General features: G+C 61.8%; 3 protein-coding genes across 6 annotated transcripts; 1 reads left to right on the top strand and 2 right to left on the bottom strand.

The window, feature by feature from the left end:
• Positions 1-2,618: 2,618 nt before the first annotated feature.
• On the top strand, positions 2,619-10,958 carry Nr2f6 (nuclear receptor subfamily 2 group F member 6). Its single transcript, XM_028893514.1, has 4 exons — positions 2,619-3,580; positions 6,413-6,507; positions 8,435-8,959; positions 10,299-10,958. The coding sequence occupies exons 1-4, from the start codon at positions 3,300-3,302 to the stop codon at positions 10,568-10,570; spliced, it is 1,173 nt and encodes a 390-aa protein (XP_028749347.1). The 5' UTR covers positions 2,619-3,299; the 3' UTR covers positions 10,571-10,958.
• A 1,243-nt stretch (positions 10,959-12,201) lies between these two features.
• Ocel1 (occludin/ELL domain containing 1) lies at positions 12,202-14,149 on the bottom strand. Of its 3 annotated transcripts, none has more exons than XM_028893525.2 (5): positions 13,474-14,147; positions 13,204-13,391; positions 12,748-12,913; positions 12,586-12,636; positions 12,202-12,450 (listed from the first exon to the last, which is right to left on the bottom strand). In XM_028893525.2, exons 1-5 carry the CDS (start codon positions 13,711-13,713, stop codon positions 12,322-12,324), a joined length of 774 nt encoding a protein of 257 aa, XP_028749358.1. In that variant the 5' UTR covers positions 13,714-14,147; the 3' UTR covers positions 12,202-12,321. The 3 variants fall into 3 exon arrangements, with proteins under 3 accessions (XP_028749358.1, XP_028749357.1, XP_028749356.1); XM_028893524.2 differs by having other exon boundaries at positions 12,586-12,639; positions 13,474-14,145; XM_028893523.2 differs by having other exon boundaries at positions 12,586-12,913; positions 13,474-14,149.
• A 751-nt stretch (positions 14,150-14,900) lies between these two features.
• On the bottom strand, positions 14,901-17,955 carry Use1 (unconventional SNARE in the ER 1). 2 transcript variants are annotated; one of them, XM_028893526.2, is made up of 8 exons: positions 17,718-17,955; positions 17,119-17,168; positions 16,969-17,047; positions 16,710-16,862; positions 16,136-16,148; positions 15,751-15,778; positions 15,325-15,499; positions 14,901-15,100 (listed from the first exon to the last, which is right to left on the bottom strand). In XM_028893526.2, exons 1-8 carry the CDS (start codon positions 17,850-17,852, stop codon positions 14,918-14,920), a joined length of 816 nt encoding a protein of 271 aa, XP_028749359.1. In that variant the 5' UTR covers positions 17,853-17,955; the 3' UTR covers positions 14,901-14,917. The 2 variants fall into 2 exon arrangements, with proteins under 2 accessions (XP_028749359.1, XP_028749360.1); XM_028893527.2 differs by having other exon boundaries at positions 15,325-15,496.
• Between the last annotated feature and the right edge of the window lie 1,804 nt (positions 17,956-19,759).

Raw genomic sequence — 19,759 nt, 5'->3', positions numbered from 1 at the left:
TGGCATGCGCAAGGCCCTGGGCTCCGTCCCGGCCACCACACACAAAGGGAAGTCTGTAATGCCAGCACTCGGTTCAAGGCTTTCCTCGACTACATCGTGAGTTTAAGGCCAGCCAGGACCACGAGACAGCATCTAAAGAGTCAATGCACGGGGGCTGGGGAGGCGGTTCTGCAGTTAAGAGCACGGACTGCTGCTGTACAGGAGCAGGGTTCAGTGCCCAGCACCCGCATCTGATGGCGCCTCCGGCCTCCTGGGGCGTCCGCACACAGATACACATAATTTAAAATAATAAAAATACATGTAATGTAGCTGCGGTAGAGACCCTCTGAGTGGGGACACCTGTGACGTCGAGACACGGCCACCCTGTGCTTGTGGGGAGAGGAGGTCAGGGCTTCTGGAAGGGGGTCCCGGGGAAGGAGGAAGGTTTTGTGTATGTAACAGGGCCACACCCCTCGCCGAGGATGCTGGGATGGGGTCCAGCAGTCCCCTCCAGGCTGAAACCCTAGAGGAGGATTATCCCCGCAAGTGGGCCCAGCAGGCCACACCTGTGCAGGTGTGCCGAACAGCTGTCTGCCCTCAGGGGACAGCCACAGTGCCCCAGGGAGACCGAGGCGTTTGCCCCACACTCTCCGCGGGGCCGTGAGGCAGGTCACCTTGCTGGTGGGGGGCGGGGTGGGGGGACAGCTTCCTCCTTTCACTGCCCTCCCCCCCCACAGGTCTCTGGTTGTCTCGGGCCACCATGCAGGTCCCTGGAATCGATGCAGGTCTTCAGGCTTGGCACCGTTGCCCACTCAGGACACTTGAGCCTTAGCCACCGGGTCGTCAGTCGTCAGCCAAGGTCGCCCGTCGGGGTGGGGGGCCGGTTCCCAGGCGGCTCGCAGTGTCTGGCTGTTCCCACGGACGTCCCAGCGGCAGATGGGACCAGGGTCTTTGTCCCCAGGTCCTCGGCAGCCACAAGGTCAAATGTCACCTCGGGGCCACGGGCAGGGGTTATGGGGGCGTGGCAGGACCCTGCCCACCCTCAGTTGGGGCCCCGAGAGTGAGGGGGCGGCGGGGAGGCTGGGGCAGGAGCTGTACTCTCCTGCTCACTTCTCCCACCCCAAACTCGTCCTTAAACTGGTCCCCCAAATCCGTTTATTTGGGCTCCTGTGACCCGTTCCCCCTTCCAGGGCCGTCTTTTCCTACACCGTTTTCTTTGTTTCTCCGAGATACTGCTACCAAGGATTCCGGGACAGGCCAGTCTGGGACCCCTGCCCTCCCCCCAAATAACCAACTCTGACCCCAAAACTACTGTATCTTCTGGGCCCACCCAGGCCTTGTCTCCACTAGAGCAGAGCTTGTTCTAATCAGATCCCTGGGAAGTCCCTGCTCGAGTTTAACCCGAGTCCTTGCTGCTTTCCGTGTCTGGATCCTCACATGGTATCCTGCAGACTCCTCTGGGCAGGTCCGCGGCACAGGGCTGGATGCCCCTGGCTGGCAGAAACCTGCACCTCACCCTCCCCTTAACGCCCCCAGGTGTGGCCTCATCTTGTGGGGTGACTTTCACAAGGCTCTCCGGGGCAGAGTAGATGTTAGGGCGCACAGGGAGTCCCGGCCGCGTGCCCCGGTGTCCATACTGGACCCAGGCATGTGCAGGAGGCAGAACAGGCCTGGCGGGCAGAACCGTGACTCAGGGGTGAAAGGTCACCCCGGGAGGCGCTTTTCCAGCCAGTGAATGGGTTAAACGTTAACAGACCAGGAGTCAGGCCTCAGCTCCTCACCTAGGCCTCAAACGGGAAGGGAGCTTAATAAATGCTTGCCCTGGAGGTGCCTTGCATATAAAGGGAGCTTAATAAATGCTTGCTGCAGTAAACTTGGGTCTGGGGGGGGGGCGCCCCCCGGGAGGCTCAGGGGCGTGGCGGCAGCTGGGAGGCTCCTGGGAGCGGGGGAGACATCTGTGGCCCAGGCGGTCACCAAGCCGAGCCCTTTCTATGAAGCAGAGAAAGAAAAGGAAATGAAGGGGGACCGGGGACAACAGCCAGGGGCTGGCACGCCTTCCGGCCGCCTCAGGCCACGCCGGGGGCGCCGGGCGCCCTGCCTTTCCCCCGCCCCGAAGCCTGAAAGGACGGGGGGGGGGGACCCCTTGACCTCACGGCGCGGCCAGCAGGCCTGGTGAGGCCGCGTCCCCCCACCCCACCCCCAGACTCGGGGCACCAGGTGTTCACCGGAGCGGAGCGCGCGGGGCGGGGGCGGGACCGGCCGCGGGGACTTTGGGGATCGGGGAGGGAGTGGAGGTGGGGGGCGGCCGGCTCCAGCTGGCAGCCGTGCGGAGCAATGCGGAGCGCGCGCGTGTGCGGCGGGGCGTGCCGGGTGCAGCTGTCCCCCCGGGGGCGCGGCGGCGGCGGAGAGCCGCGCGGTGGCGCAGGCCCCTGCAGGGCCCGGGGCAGGGCGCGCAGGGGTTAAGGCCGCGCGGCCGCGTGGGGGAGGGTCAGCCGCGCGCCCCGCCCCGCCCTCTCGCCGGCCCACGGCTCCGGGCGGCGCGCGGCTACCCCCATGCCCTTATAAGGGCGGCCGTCGCCGGGGCAACGAGCGCCCGCCCCCGGCCGCGCCGCGCGCCCCCGCCCCGCCCCCGCCGGCGCCGATGGAACGCGGGTGTCAGGCCGGCCGCAGCGCGGGGCCGGCGGCGAGCGCCACCAGGGCGAGGCCGAGGCTCGGGCCCAGGCGCAGGCCCAGGCCGGCCGCGCGCGCGCTCGGCGGGGAGAGGCGCCCGGGGAGGCTGCGGGCCGCACTCCCCACCCGGCTCTATCGCCGGGACCTCGGCGGCGGCGGCGGCCGGCCGCGCGCGGCGTCCGGGACTCCCGGGCTCCGGCGCGCGCTCCCGCCGCCCCTCCCCCCCTCGCCGCTCAACTTGCGGCCAAAGTTTCCCCCCGGGCTCGGGGGCGCGCGCGCGCCCTCGGATGGCGAGCTCCTAAGTTGGCCTGGGCGGCGGGGCCGGGCCATGGCCCGCGCGTCCCCACCGGGTCCCCAGGACTCCGGACCACGGGACCCGGGCGCCCCAGACCCGCGCCTCTAGCGCGCCCCCGTCGGCCGCGGGCACGCGTGGGAAAGTTGGCCTGGAACCGGCCCGACCAGTTCCTGCCGGGCGCGCGGACCGGCCGCAGGAAGTTGCCGAAAAACTTTTTTCGGGGGGTGCGACCCGAGCCCCCCCGAGCGCGCGGGCTGCATGCGCGCGGGGTAGCCGGGTCCCCCTCGGGTCGCCAGGCGTGCCCGGAGGGGACGGACTCGCCCCGGGGCGCCCCGGCCCCGCCGTCCCTGGGGCTATGGCCATGGTGACCAGTGGCTGGGGCGGCCCCGGAGGCGACACGAACGGCGTGGACAAGGCCGGCGGGAGCTACCCACGCGCGACCGAGGACGACTCGGCGTCGCCTCCCGGGGTGGCCAGCGACGCGGAGCCGGGCGACGAGGAGCGCCCGGGGCTGCAGGTGGACTGCGTGGTGTGCGGGGACAAGTCCAGCGGCAAGCACTACGGCGTGTTCACCTGCGAGGGCTGCAAGAGTTTCTTCAAGCGCAGCATCCGCCGCAACCTGAGCTACACCTGCCGGTGAGCCCCACGCGCGGCCACCGGGCCGGCCCGGACCTGCTCGGTCACCTTGGGCCTGGCGCTGACCTTTCCCGCACCCGTATCCCCGCCCAGGCCACGGGCACGGCTTCGGCTGTGATCGGGTATACAGTTGGCGATGCATGCGTGCAGGTCACCACCACCCCCCTCCCCGCACCCCCGCAGGTGGTCTTTGCTCCTCTCCTCCTGCTCTGGAGAGCTGGTTCTGCCGCGCGGGGAGGGCTCGGGGGTGATGTCAGGAGTGGGGACCCCCTTTCCAGCCCCCAGAGCCCCCTTTCCCGTGGAGGCCCGTCACGCGTGGTGCCCCGCGGGAGTCAGACGTGCAGGTCGCATCGCGGGGCTGGCGGCGTCCAGGGGCCATTGTCTGCGGCCGCGCGGATCGATCCGGCGCGCCCTTGGGTCAAATATCACTTCCAAAGTCGCCCCGGCACGGGCAGCTGGAGGGACGCCCGGGTGGCTGGGGATGGCCGCCCTCGCCGGCGGCGGGGGGCTGCTGAACATGGGGACCTGGGCCTGGCCATCAGAGGGGCACCCCATGGGCTCTGGGTCACCGGAAGCCGCCGCCGGAGGGCCAGCAAGGCCACCGGAATTGACCGCACCCCCCACTCCGGGGCTGGTACAGCCTTGGGGCTCCCGGACGAGCCTTTAAACTTTGGGGCCGCTCTAGGAGCGAGAGACCCGTGGGAGATGCCGACCCCTTTTCGGGGCCCGGCAGGGCGTGGCCTTGCTTCCTGGCAGCCGCCGGGGACAGAAAGTCCCTTGGAGAGGAGGTTGGGTGCTCAGGCCAGGGGTTGCAGACCACTTTCTGTCTGGGCATGCAGAAGCTGAGCTCTGCACCCCACCATCCGGCAGGGCCTTAGAGCAGGGCAGACAGCCCGGTCTCCCGGGTGCCCAGAGCTGACCCCAGAGAAGTGGTAGGCTGCCCCGGGTCAACGTAAGGGTCTTGGCCCCATGGGCTTAGCGAGTGGAGCCGTGGGCGCCGGGATGTGCAGTTGGTGGGATGAGGAGTTAGTGGAATGTGGAGTTGGGTTTTGTTTGGTTTTGGTTTTTTCGTGTCCCCCCCCCCGAGGTTACTGGCTGATGGCCGCTCAGTTGGGGGCTGCCACCGTGTTAGAGTGTGGACTTAGTGGGGACCTGCCTTGCCCCCCTCCTCCAGCTGTAACTGGGCCACCAGACTTTGGCCTCATTCTTGTGTCTGGAAGGAGTTTGCTAGGTTTGGCTGGGTCTTTGGGGAGGATAGAGGGGGTTGGGCAGGTTCGGGTCCCACCTGCTCTCTGGGTTCCTACCTTGTGTGACCTTGTGTGGCCAGTGTCCCTCCCTGAACCCGAGTGGGTCAGCAGCTCTTTGGAGGGGGTCATCGGGAAATGGCCTCACGGCCCTGGCAGGCAGAAGAGGAAACCCCAGGTGAGGGTGCAGTGGGTGGCACTGTCAGGTCGGCCCAGCCAGCGAGTGGGCCCCACGTTCTGAGCTGAGAGGGTCAGGGAGCCTGACCCGTGCATGAGCAGGGTCTGCTCAGATCCTGTTGGGCAGTTGTGTCACACTCAGGAGGCTGGAGCAGGAGGATGGCTTGAGCCCAGAAGTCTGAGGGCAGCCTGGACAGCATCGTGAGGGGACAGTGCTCCTCCCCGCCCCCATCCCAAACGACAGAGATACAAAGCAAGGACAGCAATTGGAACTAGGCCATGCCTTTGGGAAAAGCACATACACTTTAGGTGCGGTAGCTGGAAGAACTTACTGCGTTTTGTGGGATTTAATCTGTCCCAGTCATGCAGTTGGAAAGGCAAGGCAGAAGGCCTTCCCTGAGCAGGCCTGCTCACCCACCCAGGGCCTGGCCAGTTCCGCCTGGCCGCCCTGATCCTCCACCTCCCGCCTGGCCGCTGGCTTTGTTCTGGCTGTGTCTGAGTTCCCTCTGCCCCAGCTGGGCCCCTTCCTGGGGCCTTTAGAAGCCACGGGGTGTGGGCTCTCCTAACCCTGGCCAGAGCCCCCCTGCTGGGGCTGGAGGCTGTCCCTGGAGCCCCCCAGTACCCTCTGCTCGGTGTCCCTGTATAGCGCATCAGCGGGTGTCTGGTACAGGATCGGGCTGGGGGAGAAGCCAGGGCCCAGCTCTGGGCTTGATTTCTTTCTCGAATTTCTACTCTGTGTCTGGATGCTCCTGGGTGCCCAGATTGGGCAGGGCAAGGCATTCTCCAAGGGCTGACCAGAGGAAGAATCCTGGGCTTATGGAGAGACCGGGGGTGGGGTTCTCAGAGGAGAAAAAGCCCTGTTATTCTTTCTTTTTTTTAAAATGATTTATTTTTCTTTTATGTGCATTGGTGTTTTGCCTGCATGCATGTCTGTGTGAGGATGTCAGATCTTGGAGTTACAGACCGTTGTGAGCTGCCATGTGGGTGCTGGGAATTGAACCCTGGTCCTCTGGAGGAGCAGCCAGTGCTCTTAACCCTTGAGCCATCTCTCCAGCCTCTCATTCATTCATTCATTCTTATGACAGACTGTAATGCTGGGGCCACACAGGGCGATGACTCCATTACAGCTGCCTCTCGGCCTGGTGGTGACCAGGTAGAATGAAAAGGATCCACTCTCCATCCTTTGGAGTTTCACATCTGTCTCACCTTGTCCCTGCCAGAAGAGGCTTCTCCCCCTCTGCGCTCTTGGGGAACTTTTATTCAGACAGACTCCAACACCCATTGCAATCCGATTCCTACACCAGGCCTTTGGGGCTACCATCACAGTCTAGGGAGCCCCACCCGGTGTTCCCCAAGGGTTCACAGGCACGGAGGATGTGGTGTCACTGGGGACCCTGGCCTCTGCCCCCAGGTCTAACCGAGACTGTCAGATCGACCAGCACCACCGGAACCAGTGTCAGTACTGCCGCCTCAAGAAGTGCTTCCGGGTGGGCATGCGCAAGGAGGGTGAGTAGCCACGGGGTGTGGCCGGCCACAGCTGGGCTCTTCCCTTAGTGACCTCCTCCTCCCTCTCCCAACTAGGACTTTTATTTTTATTTTTTTAATTTGTTGACTCTCTGCTCTGTATGTTTGCTGAAGGCAGGACTCAGATTACAGCCAAAGGCTGCCTGAGGGAGGCCCAGCTGCCTGCCCCTGCCCAGGGGACCTGGGTGGACAGACACACTGGACACCTGGGCCTCAGATTCTGTCAGGTCCCTCTAGAATTCAGGTGCAACCCAGGGGCAGCCACACAGAGCCCTGAGGGTTGGGAGCCTGGGCTGGGAGGGGAGGGGAGGCCAGGGTAGCAGGCCACCTGTTGCTTGCTTTGACATTGGTCACTTTCTTGCGGGGCTTCTGAGGATCCGAGTATGGCCACTGCTTAAGGTCTGCTTTGGACTGGAGAGTCAGGCATAGTGGCCCAGGCTTGTCATCCCAGTACTTACGAGGCTGAGGCAGGAGGATCTCCAGTTTGAAGTCAACTTGGGCTACATAGCAAAACTTGGTTAGAAAAAAATGACATCCACACACAACGAAAAACATCATCAGCCTTGTCTGATGGCGCCTTCTGTCCCTCTAAGTTTGAAGGTGGCTCCTGCCCTTGCCCAGCCTGGATCTCTGTCCTAACTTGTCGGTTAGATGGAGAGTCCCGATAGGTCTCTAATCATCGCCTGTGATCTCCAGCCGGTCACCAGGACTCCTGCTCCCAGTGCCTTCCTGCCTCGGGGCCTTTGCACAGCTGTTCCTTCCAAATGTGGGCCGGGCCCCTCCCTCCTGTCCTTAGGGTTAGTTCCTGGGGTCACAGGCTTATGTCTACCTTGCTCTGAAACTGGCACCCTTCACCCGTACATCTCCAGGCCTGCTCCAGGGTCTGGCACACAGAGTAGGTGTTCAATAAATGGCTCTTGGCTGGGTTTACCAACCACCCAGCCCTTCACCCCTGACAGGCACTGTTAGAAGCAAAGTCACGTCGATTCTCATACACGTAGCTTAGTGGTCATCTGCTGCATTTGACATTTGAGGACACCGAGGCACAGAGAACAGATGGGTGCTGGGATTTGAACTCCAGCGGTCTAGACTGGAGGAAGAAGACAAGGGCAGGGGAGGGGTGGGCTTTTGAGGCTTGGAACATTCTGGGCAAAGGACCTGGAGGGCTCATGAGGGAGCAGTGGTGAGGGTGTCTGCAGTTTGTGAGCGGACGGAGCTCCCGAGAACGGAGGGAGAACCGGGGATCTTGTCCAGCTATGGGACAGGAGGCTAGGAGACTCCCCGAGCATCGAGTCTGTGCCGGGTCCCTTCCTGTGCTCCCTGCATCCCTGGCTCTGGCTCCAGCTGGATTGACCTGGAGTTCACCCACCAGTGAGACAGGTGTCGGCTCATTAAAGCACACTCGTTAGCCGCCTCCTGGCTCCATGCCCAGGCTGCCTTCTCCCTGCTAAAATACCTGTGCTCCTCCATGCCTCAGTTTGCTTTCCACCCTGTCCGTGATGAGGACTCAGATAAGCATTGGATTCTCTTCTCAGTGATTTTTGAAACAGGGTCTCGTGTATCCTAGGCTGGCCTCAAAATTATTTTGTACTGAGGCTAGCCTTGAACTCCTGACCTTCCTGCCTCCATACTCCAAGGCTGGGATGACCATGGGCAAAGGTAACAATGGCAGCCACTGCCCTTGGGGACCACAACCATGCCACTATGGCGATGTGGCCCCACTGGGGAGTTGTGAGTGGTGGGAGAGGCCAGGAACAGATCCAGTTCCCGGTGATTGACCCACGTGGCCTCCACGGTGCAGGAGGAGGGTGTCCGGCGGGTGGAGGTCCTGGGGATGGTGCCCTGTGCTGCCACACGGGGTGGGGGTGGCCCTCCCGCACCGACGCCTGACGCCGCCCTGTCTCCGCAGCCGTGCAGCGCGGCCGAATCCCGCACGCGCTCCCGGGTCCCGCGGCCTGCAGTCCCCCCGGCGCGGCGGGCGTCGAGCCGTTCGCGGGGCCGCCGGTGTCCGAGCTGATCGCGCAGCTGCTGCGCGCCGAGCCCTACCCCGCGGCCGGGCGCTTCGGCGGCGGCGGCGCCGTGCTGGGCATCGACAACGTGTGCGAGCTGGCGGCGCGCCTGCTGTTCAGCACGGTCGAGTGGGCCCGCCACGCGCCCTTCTTCCCCGAGCTGCCGGCCGCCGACCAGGTGGCGCTGCTGCGGCTCAGCTGGAGCGAGTTGTTCGTGCTGAACGCGGCGCAGGCGGCGCTGCCGCTGCACACGGCGCCGCTCCTGGCCGCCGCGGGGCTGCACGCCGCGCCCATGGCTGCCGAGCGCGCGGTGGCCTTCATGGACCAGGTGCGCGCCTTCCAGGAGCAGGTGGACAAGCTGGGCCGCCTGCAGGTGGACGCCGCCGAGTACGGCTGCCTCAAGGCCATCGCGCTCTTCACGCCTGGTGAGCCCGCCCCGCCCGCCTGCTCCGGCCCGGCCAGGCCACGCCCGCAGGCTGACCCTCTCCGGCAGGCCACGCCCCAGACAGGCCCCTCTCCCGCAGGCCACGCCCCAGACAGGCTCCTCTCCGGCAGGCCACGCCCCAGACAGGCCCCTCTCCCGCAGGCCACGCCCCAGACAGGCTCCTCTCCCACAGGCCACGCCCCAGACAGGCCCCTCTCCCACAGGCCACGCCCCAGACAGGCTCCTTGCTCCCCGGGCGCATCCAAGTAGTCAGGCCCCAGATAGCAGCCCGTCCCCACGGACAAGCCCCGCCGCTAAGCGCCCCGGCCCTGGCACAGACCAGGCTCCCAGCCAGACTCAAGCCACGTCCAGCCCAAAGCCACGCCCCCAGGCTGGCCACGCCCCTAGCCCCGCTATGGTCCCCACACTGATCCAGGCCTCCGCCCCAGGACATGCTCTTCCCTCCCAGGTAAGGCCAGCCAACCTGGGCCAGTCCCCAGCCAGGCTGAGAGGCCACTGCCTCGGGTCACACCCTTTTGCAGGTGACATCCCTGCATCCGCCACAGGCCATGCTGCGGGTCCTACCCCTGATTTGCCCCATCTTGCCCCCAGCTTACCCAGACAGTACGCCACTGGACTCTGAAACTGTCCCGGGCCCCGGCATCTGTTCTGGGGTCACGCCCCCTTGGTGGGAGGACATAGCTGATGACCATTCTTGCCCGGGCAGGCAGGAGCTAGGCTCTACCCTAGGCCACACCTCAGGGGCCACTCACTGCGATGGCATGCCTTTGCCGTGATCAGGAGGGACGGGGTGACGTAGGCAGTGCTCGTTAGAGATCCCGAGATGGGACCTGTAACTCTGGTCCCCAGGACCTCGTCAGAATGCGTGGTGGCGTAGTGCTGGCCTGTCATCTCAGCCTTTCGGTGGGCTGTGGCAAGAGACTAGTGAGTTCCAGGACCGCAGAGCCAGATACTGTCTAATTCCTCACCTGAAAAAACTTTAAAAGGGATGTCCTGGCCCTGCTCTTCGCGTGGGCGTGGCTCAGAAGGGGTTAGGGGCGTGGCTTGGAGGCCCCTCCCACAAAGAGGCAGATCAGTAGTGCTGATCTGACCCGCCCTTAGTAACTCCCATCCATGGGGTGGCCCTGAGGGTTCTGCACATGGGCAAAGCTCCCTGAGCCTGTTCCCTCGGTTCTACAGAGCTTGTCTGTGGTGGACACTGGCTTAGATAGCCTCATTCGTGTCCTGGGTCCACCTCTGCTTCCCCTGGGGGCATCCCTACCCTCCTGTAGGCTGCTCGTCCTGCGTCCGCAGACGTGACTGGTGTCTTCTTCCTGCAGATGCTTGTGGCCTTTCAGACCCGGCCCATGTGGAGAGCCTGCAGGAGAAGGCACAGGTGGCCCTCACCGAGTATGTGCGCGCCCAGTACCCATCGCAGCCCCAGCGCTTCGGGCGCCTGCTGCTGCGCCTGCCGGCCTTGCGTGCTGTGCCAGCGACCCTCATCTCCCAGCTATTCTTCATGCGCCTGGTTGGCAAGACACCGATCGAGACGCTCATCCGAGACATGCTACTTTCAGGGAGCACCTTCAACTGGCCCTACGGCTCCGGCTAGTGATGGACACCTTCCAGGACACAAGGATGCTGGGACCTTGCAGGGGCCCTGGGGTCAGGGCCCCAGCTTTTCTCCTAAGACTGATTCTTTTTTAAAAGACTGTGAAATATTTGTCTGTTTTGTTTTTTAATTAATCTTGAAACCAAAAAGAATTTGCTCTCCCAGGCCTCAGCCTTGTCCTCCTGGCAGCCCCTGGTTAGCGTGGGGCTGAGGGTCTGGAGCCAGTGTGCTGGTGACCCCGCTGTGATAGGTGTGGGGCTGGTATCTGGAAGGGCCACTGCAGCGGGGCAGGGTACTGTGGGCCGGGAGGGACCCTGGATACATGGCCCATGATGGGCACTCTGAGATGATGAAATCATGGCCAATAATAAAGATATTCCCCTACTTGCTCAGTCTTACCTTTTCTTCTGCCATGCTGGGGAAGTAACCCCAGGGTCTAACCTGTACTCAGCAGGCTCCAGGGGAGTGGAAGCCATGCCTCCTGTGGAGAGATAAGCCCCTGGTAGAAGCTTTCCCAAGACATTTTTGCACTCGATGGGTCAAGCCACGCCTGAAGCCCTCCGGTGTTTTTCAGGGATCAAGCTACCTTTTTATTTTTTTGTTTCTTGAGACAGGGTTTCTCTGTGTAGCCCTGGCTGTCCTAGAACTCTGTAGCCCAGGCTGGCCTCGAACTCAAGAGATCTACCTGCCTCTACCTCCCGATTAAAGGCATGAGCCACCACATCTGGCTTCAATCTACCTTTTATATTGGGGTCAATTTGAGTTCAATTTCTTCTCTCAAGTAACATAAATCACTTTTTCTAACATTGCCACAAAGAACTTTGAAATGTGAATTTAACTGCATTGCCGTGTGGTGATGAAAGTAGCCCAGCTATGGTGGTGACGCCTTTTATCCCAGCAGGGGCAGAGGCAGGGGGATCTCTGAGAGTTTGAAACCAGCCTGCTCTACAAAGTGAGTTCCTGGACAGCCATGGCTACATAGAGAAACCTTGACTCAGGGAGAAAAAAAAAAGTTCCGGAGAGTTAGGGGCCCAACTTGAGGGTGGGATTGAGCACCGGATCTGCGCTTAGCGTGCCCAAGGCCTGTGTTCAATCCCCACCTGAGCAGCTTTCCTACAAAACCCCACACATGTGGCCCCTCCTGTTGGAAAACGCCTGGGGCCTGCTGGTTTTGAACTGCCACCTTTCTAGGACCAGGGTGTAACTGACTGTCCGTGTGGCCAGAACTGGACTCCTGACCTGGAATTGGCCTGGCTTTTTTATCCTCTGTGGCTCAGGGGATTCCCAGACAACACACACAGCCTAGTGTCTGCAACATCACCCTAAACACCAAGGCCAGCTAAAGCCAGGACCTATGCACAGAGGAGGGGACCACAGTGTGCCTCCTGCACACAGGTCCCATACATCGCCCAGGAAGCCTCAGGCAGGGGCCATGTCTCCATAACATTAGTTTCGGAAGGTCTCATCATGTAGCCCAGGATGTCCCCAACTTACGCCTCTATCTCTGCCTCCCGGATACTGGAATCTACACAACTGTTGCTCCCATCTGTGACCTTGGACAGATCCGTGTCTCTGAACCTCATCATCCCCCTCTACCCCCCGTAAAATGAAGAAATGCTTTTAGGCAGCTGCACACAGAAGGGGTCTAATCCATGTTTATTCTCTGGGATTCTCAATAGGACTTGCTTCCCCTGGAAGAACTGGAGTGTGGCTTCTCAGCGGACGAGAAGCCACCACCATCTCCAGGACACTCAGAAGTACACAGAGTCCTCACGGTCGCTGTCCTCTTGGTCATCGAATTTTCGGATCTGGGACTTGAGGTGCCTCAGTTTACCCTTCAGGTAGTGACAGCGAGCCTGCTTATCCAGGAAGCCAGGATCCTGGGGGAACGAGAGCTGAGGAAGTCCTCTTGGCACGCTAACCTGAGGTCCTCAAGATTTTTTTTTTATAAACCGCATACGCGGTCCCAGTTTCAGGACCGGACCAGAGGCCACAGACCCAGGAGTCTCACTCACCGCCCGCTTCTTCTCAAACTCTCTCCAGACACGCGCTGCCACCTGAGCCTCCTTCTGAAAGGCGAGGCGGGGCAGGGGCTCAGAAGGGTGGGCAGGGCGGACAGGGCTGTGATGGCAGTGCCCACCCGGTAGAGGGAGCACCCTGGAGGCCCCGGGGCTGACCTGGCTGCGCGGTGGGGGCAGTGACATCAGCAGGGCCTCCAGCTGCCGGAGCTTGGCCTGCGTGGCCCCCACCTCGCGCTGGAGCTCCGAGAACTCTCCGCGCTGGTCCTCGAACACAGCGGCATAGCGGCTCCGATCCCTCCTGCTGCTCACCGGCGGGTACTTACTACCAGATCGGAAAAGGGGTCGGCGTGAGTGGGGGGAGATCTGCCTTTCCCCTCCGTCACGGCAACTGGCTTTCCTTTGCCCATGCTGGGACCCCCAACTAATGCCCCCAGTACCTTTCCTAGCTCGGTACTGATCCTTCCTAGTTCCCAGGCTTTAAAAAGCAGGGAGGGACCACGAGCGTGGTGACTCAGGGCTGAGGCAGGAGGTTCATGACCTTTAAGAGGCTAGCCTGGGCTACAAGGCCAGACCCACCGGCTTTACAACAAAAAGCCACAATGGGGCACTCACAGCTCATAGTCGGGCACTGGGTTGGGACTGGGTCCCGGGGCTTTGGGAGGCTTTTCTTCGTGCAATGGGGCCCGGGGACGTAGCTCGTCCTCAAACACGATCTTCCGGGGCCTCGTGCGGAGCCCGCCCGGCCCCGGCTGACACTGCGGAGGGTGAGCGTGGGGCTCCCGGCTTCCAGACACCAGCGTCTGCACAGCAGCAGGGATCGCGGTTAAGAGGTGTCAGGAAGCGGGGTTCCCCCCAGGTAGAGGCTCCCACACGGGCACTCACCCGGGGCTGGGGGCCGGCTGGGCGGGGCTTGGGGCCGGCTGGGCGGGGCCTGGGGCCGGCTGGGCGGGGCTGCGGGCGCTCCCGGGCGGGCATGCGCGGGGCCGCGGCGCTCGGGCGCCCCCCGACGGCGGGGCGCGAACTGCAAGCAGCGTTGGGGCCTGAGCGTCCGGCCCGCGGTCTGCAGGCGGCAGGAGGACCCGGCGGGCCGCGCCTGGGGGCGGGGCCTGCGTATATTTGCATACGCGAGCGCGGTTGGCTGGCCGCGCAACCCAGACTCCGCCCCTTGGCCGCGGACCCCGGAAGGGGGCGCTGAAGAGGCTCCGAGGCGTCACCAAGCCCTCATTTGCATGAAGGCACGGGGTTGGCTGGCCGCGCAGCGCCGGCCCCGCCCCCGGCTCCGAAGCCGGAAGGGCGCGTTGCAGCGGATCCCGGGCGTCGCGGCGACCCCTGACGGGTCGGAGCGACCCCCGCGCCTACCGCCGCAGCCCACGGTCACGTCCCCGCGGAATGCCCACCTCCTCCCGCCTGTCGGCCACTCGGGTCGTCCCGCGCAGTGTCACCTGTCCCCGAGCCGCGGATCCGCGCCCAGCTCTGCTGCCGAAAACGCAGCCGTGCAGGAACTGCCTGCGGATCCGCTGTCAGGGCGCCCGGCCGCCGGGGCGGGGCTAAGACGGGTGGGCGGGGCCTGCGGGATGTTGACACCCGGTTTGAGTCTTGTCTCTAGGGGCGCTGTCTGGGCTCATTAACTTTCCCAAATCTATTGTAAAAAAACAGGTTTTTTTTTTTTTGTTTTGTTTTTAGTAATTGTATTTTTAAAAAATACCTTTGTGGTTGTGTGCATACACAGAGGCCAGCTCAGGTTATTGCTTCCCCATCTTATTTTTTTTTCCCCGTTTTGGCTAGGCTGGCTGGCCGGGAGCTCCGGGTAGATCTGCCTGTCTCTACTCCGAGCACTGGAATCATAGGCTCATGCACCCCACCCCTGGCATTTTAGATGGGTATTGAGGATTTGAATCTAGGTCTCCATACTTGGGTAACAAGCACTTTTACAATGAGTCTTTGCCTCATCACCTAAAAGAAAGTTTAGGCTTTTATGATGTGTGTGCGTGTGCGTGGGAGTGCAGCTGCCCAGAGGCCACAGGTGTCAGGTTCCCTGGAGCTGGAGTTACAGTAAATATATTTATTATTAAATAGTTTTTGATTTGCCTTTTCCCCTCTATTCTTGTATTTTATTTGTGTGTTCTGGAGTGGAACTCGGGTTGTCAGGTCTTTTGGCAAGTGCCTTCACCAGCTGAACCGTCTCATAAGCCTTTCTTTTGCTATTTTGGAGGACAGAGTCAGGCTCTCACTATGCTGGCCAACGTCAGGATAGAAAGTGTGCTGGTCGACACCACCCTGCAGCCCACACACCCCACTCCACGAGCCCGGAAAGCGTGAGCTGGCTTTATTTCAGCCTGGGCATGATTCGGATAAACAAGATCATGCTGATGAAGACGAAGCACACGACGATCAGCATGGCCCACAGCAGCCAGTTCACCGACTTCTGCGCATGCTGCTCCAACCGCTCTGACTCCATCTTCAGCTTCTCCAGGTTCTGGTCGGCCATCTTGAGAGAGTGTGACAGGGTCTGTGGGAGAAGGGGACTGTCAACAGGACTGAGACAGCGTGGCCTCTCTTGGGTGGCCCAGGCTTCGGGCCCCAGCTGATGCTGTGCCCTCTGCTGGGTCCGCCTCAGCCACCCCTCCTTGGCCTTCCCCAAACTCCTGCTGAACCTGCAGGGCACCAGTCACAATGCCCCACTTCTGCCCAGCTGTCTCAGTGCCCGAGGCAGCGGCTGCAGCGTTCCCGCACCTGGTTGTCCTTCTTGATGACACTCTGGGCGGCCAGTGTGTTGGTCTTGAGGCTGCGTGCCAGGCCTAGCATCTCCTCCGCCAGCTTTTCCTGGAGGCCCTGGTGCCTCTGGAGGACGAGGTCAAGCTCGGACGCTGAATGCTTCTCATCTGCAGGTCTGGGCCCCTTTGCTCTGCTGACCCCACATGTAGTGGGTACCCAGGAATGACAGGTGGAGATGTAGACACCCACATTCCCAAGGATCCCAGGGCCCATGGCATCACCCCAGTTCTGCTTGGGACTCAGTTTCCCCTGCTTTTTTTACATTCCAGGAGCAGCAGCCCCGGAAAGGACTTCCAGTGGGCAGTTAGATCCTTGTAGCATCACCTCAGGGGCCCAGCTTCACCCAGCCCCCTCCCGTTCCCCACCAACGGCTAAGACACTCACGTGCGCTTCCTCACGTCCACCTCAAGATCTGGAAGCAAAGGAGGCCAAGGACCAAGGTTGGTTTCCTGTTTCCAAGTCTGCTACCCAGAATGCTGTTCTGCCTGGGACCTACTGTCCCCTGGACCCATCACACTGTAAAGCCCTAGGCAGCGTGCCTCTGTACCACATCCTTCCTATCCCCAAGGTCCCAGGTCCCTCTCGGCAGCCTAGAACTGCACTGGGGCGCTGTCTCTCCTGGGGACACCTTCTCTTTCTCAGCCTCCCCTCGGGCATGGCTCAGCTGACCCTGGGTTACCCTCTTCCCGGGCTGGGGAAGATCAAGGGAGGCAGGCACACAGGACTGTGGGGCAGTAAGGTCAGGGAAGTCTTGCCTGCCGTGACTCACCTCCAGGTGACTCCTGTGGGGAGAAGAGAGAGGCATGAGGCCATGCACCTTAATGTCTTCCTAAATCTCTCTCTCTGCCTTGGGGTGACCCACGAAAAGTGCTCTGAAGGACATTCCTTATTCTACTGTAAACAAATTCTGATGGGGGGCAATTCAGGGCTCAACCAGACAGACATGGTCCATGGTCCATTTTGTTGTTGTTGTTGTCTTTTCTTTTGTTCGTTGTTGAGACAGGGTTTCTCTGTGTAGCCCTGTTGTCCTGGATCTCACTCTGTAGACCAGGCTGGCCTCGAACTCACAGAGATCCGCCTGCCTCTGCCTCCTGAGTACAGGGACTAAAGGCGTGTGACATGGCCGCCGCCGCCGCCGCCGCTGCCGCTGCCGCCACCACCACCATCTACTCTTGCCAGAAACCAAATTCCTATTCCTTTAGCAATGTCTTGAGCACAGTACCTTCTCTGGGAAGCCTTGTCTGTGGGCCCTCTTGGGTTCCTGGTACTGTGTTCAATCTCTGTCCCTGTACAGACTCTGTGCTGTCCCAAGGATGGTCCCAGGGACAAGGGAGGAATCCTACCGTGCCCAGCAGCTCGCTCCGCATCTCACTGGTGTAACGTGCCCGGGACTGCAAATGCACGGTCTTGGTGGCGGGCACCCGTTCCCTGGCCGTGGTGGGCACGCGGCCCGGGGCCAGGAACTGGTTAGCGAGAGCCTTCTCCGAGGAGGAGGTCTGAGGGAACACGGGAAGGGCAAGATCCGTCACTGGAGGGCTGTGTCCGGGTCCCGGGGGCTGCGGGGCCCGAGCGGGCCCGAGGGGGGTGGGAGGGCAGGCTCACCAGCTTCTCAGCCTGCAGCATGCCCTTCAGGAAGTCCACCTTGCGCGAGTACTCGCTGATGACCTCAGAGGCGGGTTTGCTGAAAGGCAGAAAGAGGAAGTCAACCCGCCTCTGTCGCGGCGTGGGGGGGTCTGGGTGCCCCACACTCACCTGGCCTGGATCTTCAGGGCCTGCAGCATGTCTTCCAGGGCACCCACATACTGGGAGGAAAGGCAGGGTGTCAGCCAGTCAGGGACCAGAAAGGGGTGTGGCCGGGAGAGGGCGGAGCCACGGGCCTGGGTGTGGCCGGGGTGTGGTCGGGGCGGGGCCGGAGAGGGCGGAGCCACGGGCCGGGGCCGGGAGAGGGCGGAGCCGCGGGGTGGGGCCGGAGAGGGCAGGGCCATGGGCCGGGGCGGGAGAGGGCGGAGCCACGGGCCGGGGCGGGGCCGAGAGGGCGGGGCCATTTGTCGGGGCGGGGTCGGGAAGGGGCGGGGCCACGGGCCGGGAGAGGGCGGAGCCACGGGCCGGGGTGGGGCCAGAGAGGGCGGAGCCACGGGCCGGGGCGGGGCAGATCGTCATTAAGTGGGGGCAGAGGGCGTGGCCTGTGGCCGAGGGGTGGGATCAGGAAGAGACACGGGCGGGGCGGGGCTATGCGCCAAGGGGCGGGGCCGCACTTGACGTGGCGGCGCCAACCGGAAGTGGCGTGGCCGGAGAATCGGATCGTCGGCCCCTGGGGCCCGAGCCCTCTGCGGCGGCTGGGAGTCCCTCACCTTCTCCAGACGCCACTCGTTCGGTTCCCGCTTTTCTGCCGCCATCGACTCGCAGCGACACAGCAACCGCACCAGGTTCAACTCCAGCCGCGACGTCGCCAGCGGGCGGTGACCGGCCCCTTCCGCCTGCGCCATCTTAGGAAAGGGCGGAAGTGCCTGCGAGGAGGCTTCTTTTGGTCGACCGTCCCGTCCCTCCGAGGTCCGCCCGGCTAGGCTTGGAACGGAAGTAGGGTTTTGTTTCAAGCCCCGGCGCTGTGCCGTCCGTGTTCGTCCAAGGATGAACCGTTTCCTTCCCAAGAGAGCGTGTTTTTAAAACTGTAGTTTTGTTGTTTGGTCTTTTCTTCCTTTTTTGAAGCAGAATCTCTCGGTAGCCTGGATGCGCCTGAGGCCGCCGATCACGTCCCGGGAGCTTTGGTCAGCAGGACCGGAAGGGCCGGTTTTCAGCCTGGACCCACGCGCAACGCTCCCCGGGTCACTGCGTTCCGCTTGCTCGTCGGGCGCGTCTTCCCTCCCTGAGCGCCCACAGACGGCCACGGCCTCCGCTTTCCGCTGGGCGGGGAGCCTTGGCCTGGTGCTTCCCCCGGCCCGGTTGGTGACATTCCAGGTGGGCGCTTCCGTCGGACAGACCGGCCAGTTTCCATCCCGAGCCCTGACCGTTCCCATCCCGTAGTCGTTCTGGTCCACTTTATGAAAATAGAACTCGCCAGCGAATCTCGGACGACCAGGAGGCAGGGCCCTTGTCTTTCCTGGCTACAGCAGTACTAGTTCATCTTGTGTTGAACTTAGTCCGCTGCGTGATTTTGCCCGCGGGGGATGGAGAATTCAGAGGGGAGACTATGCTAGATAGCAAGATCACAGAATCTCTGAAGGACTTGTACAATGAGGAATCCAGGGGACAGGGTCTGCCATGGGGGTTATAAACCATGCCTGGCATTTCTGCCTTTTCTAAGGTGAGTGACCCTCCCTACCCTATACCCTACTCCCACCTTTGACTTTGCAAGGTCAAAAATTAAGTTGATTTTCTTCTTTTGAGTCTCCAGCACTTTTTTTTTTTTTTTTTTTTTTACTTGCATGGGTGTTTTGCCTGCCTGTATGTCTGTGTGAGGGTGTCAGATCTTGGAGTTACAGACAACTGTTAGCTGCCATGTGGGTGCTGGGAATTGAACCCGGAACCTCTGGAAGATCAGTCAGTGCTCTCAACTGCTGAGCCATCTCTCCAGCCCCATCCAGCACTCGTAATATGAATCGAGGATTGTCTCATACTCCCCAGCTCTGGTCTTGAGCGGCTTCCTTTAGCTCTGTTGGGAAAGCATCTGCTACATCTCTCTGCCTTAAGGGGACAGGACCCAAGTCCGGGCTAAGGCAGATCTGGGTCACACCCAATACTCAGCATCCTATAGGAATCCAGTGTCAATCCGTGTGTGTGTGTGTGTGTGTGTGTGTGTGTTGAGCACTCATATTTACATGGAGGACTGTGTATGTGTGTGTGTGTGTGTGTGTGTTGAGCACTCATGTTTACATGGAGGACTGTGTATGTGTGTGTGTGTGTGTGTGTGTGTGTGTGTGTTGAGCACTCATATTTACATGGAGGACTGTGCCCTGTGGAGGCCAGAGGGCAACCTCAGTGTCATCCCACCCCCATCTCCCTCGACAGGGTCTCACTAGACCAGGCTGGCCTTGAACAGAGATCTGCCTATTTCTGCCTCCCAAGTGCTGGGATTAAAAATGTGGGACAGCAGGCCTGAGCTTGAGCCACACTCTCTGTTTGGCCTGGAACTCCTCAAGCGGGCTGGACTGGCCTGTGGTGCAGCCTCCGAGATCCACTTGTTTCCTCCCCAGCACCGGAACTACAAGCCCTCAGCACTAGACCCAGCTTTCAGTGTTTTGGGTTTTTATTTTATTTAGATGTTGTGTATGTGTGTGGGTCCATGTGCATGTATGGACTCATGCATGTAAGTGCAGATGCCCATGGAAGCCAGAAGTGGACGCTGGATCGTCTGGAGCTGGGATTGTGGTTGTGAGCGGCCTAAAGTGGGTGCCGA

This window comes from Peromyscus leucopus, chromosome 17, assembly GCF_004664715.2.
Source record: "Peromyscus leucopus breed LL Stock chromosome 17, UCI_PerLeu_2.1, whole genome shotgun sequence".
In the NCBI taxonomy this organism is placed as follows: Eukaryota; Metazoa; Chordata; class Mammalia; order Rodentia; family Cricetidae; genus Peromyscus; species Peromyscus leucopus.
This window is presented reverse-complemented; position numbering and strand designations above follow the sequence as displayed.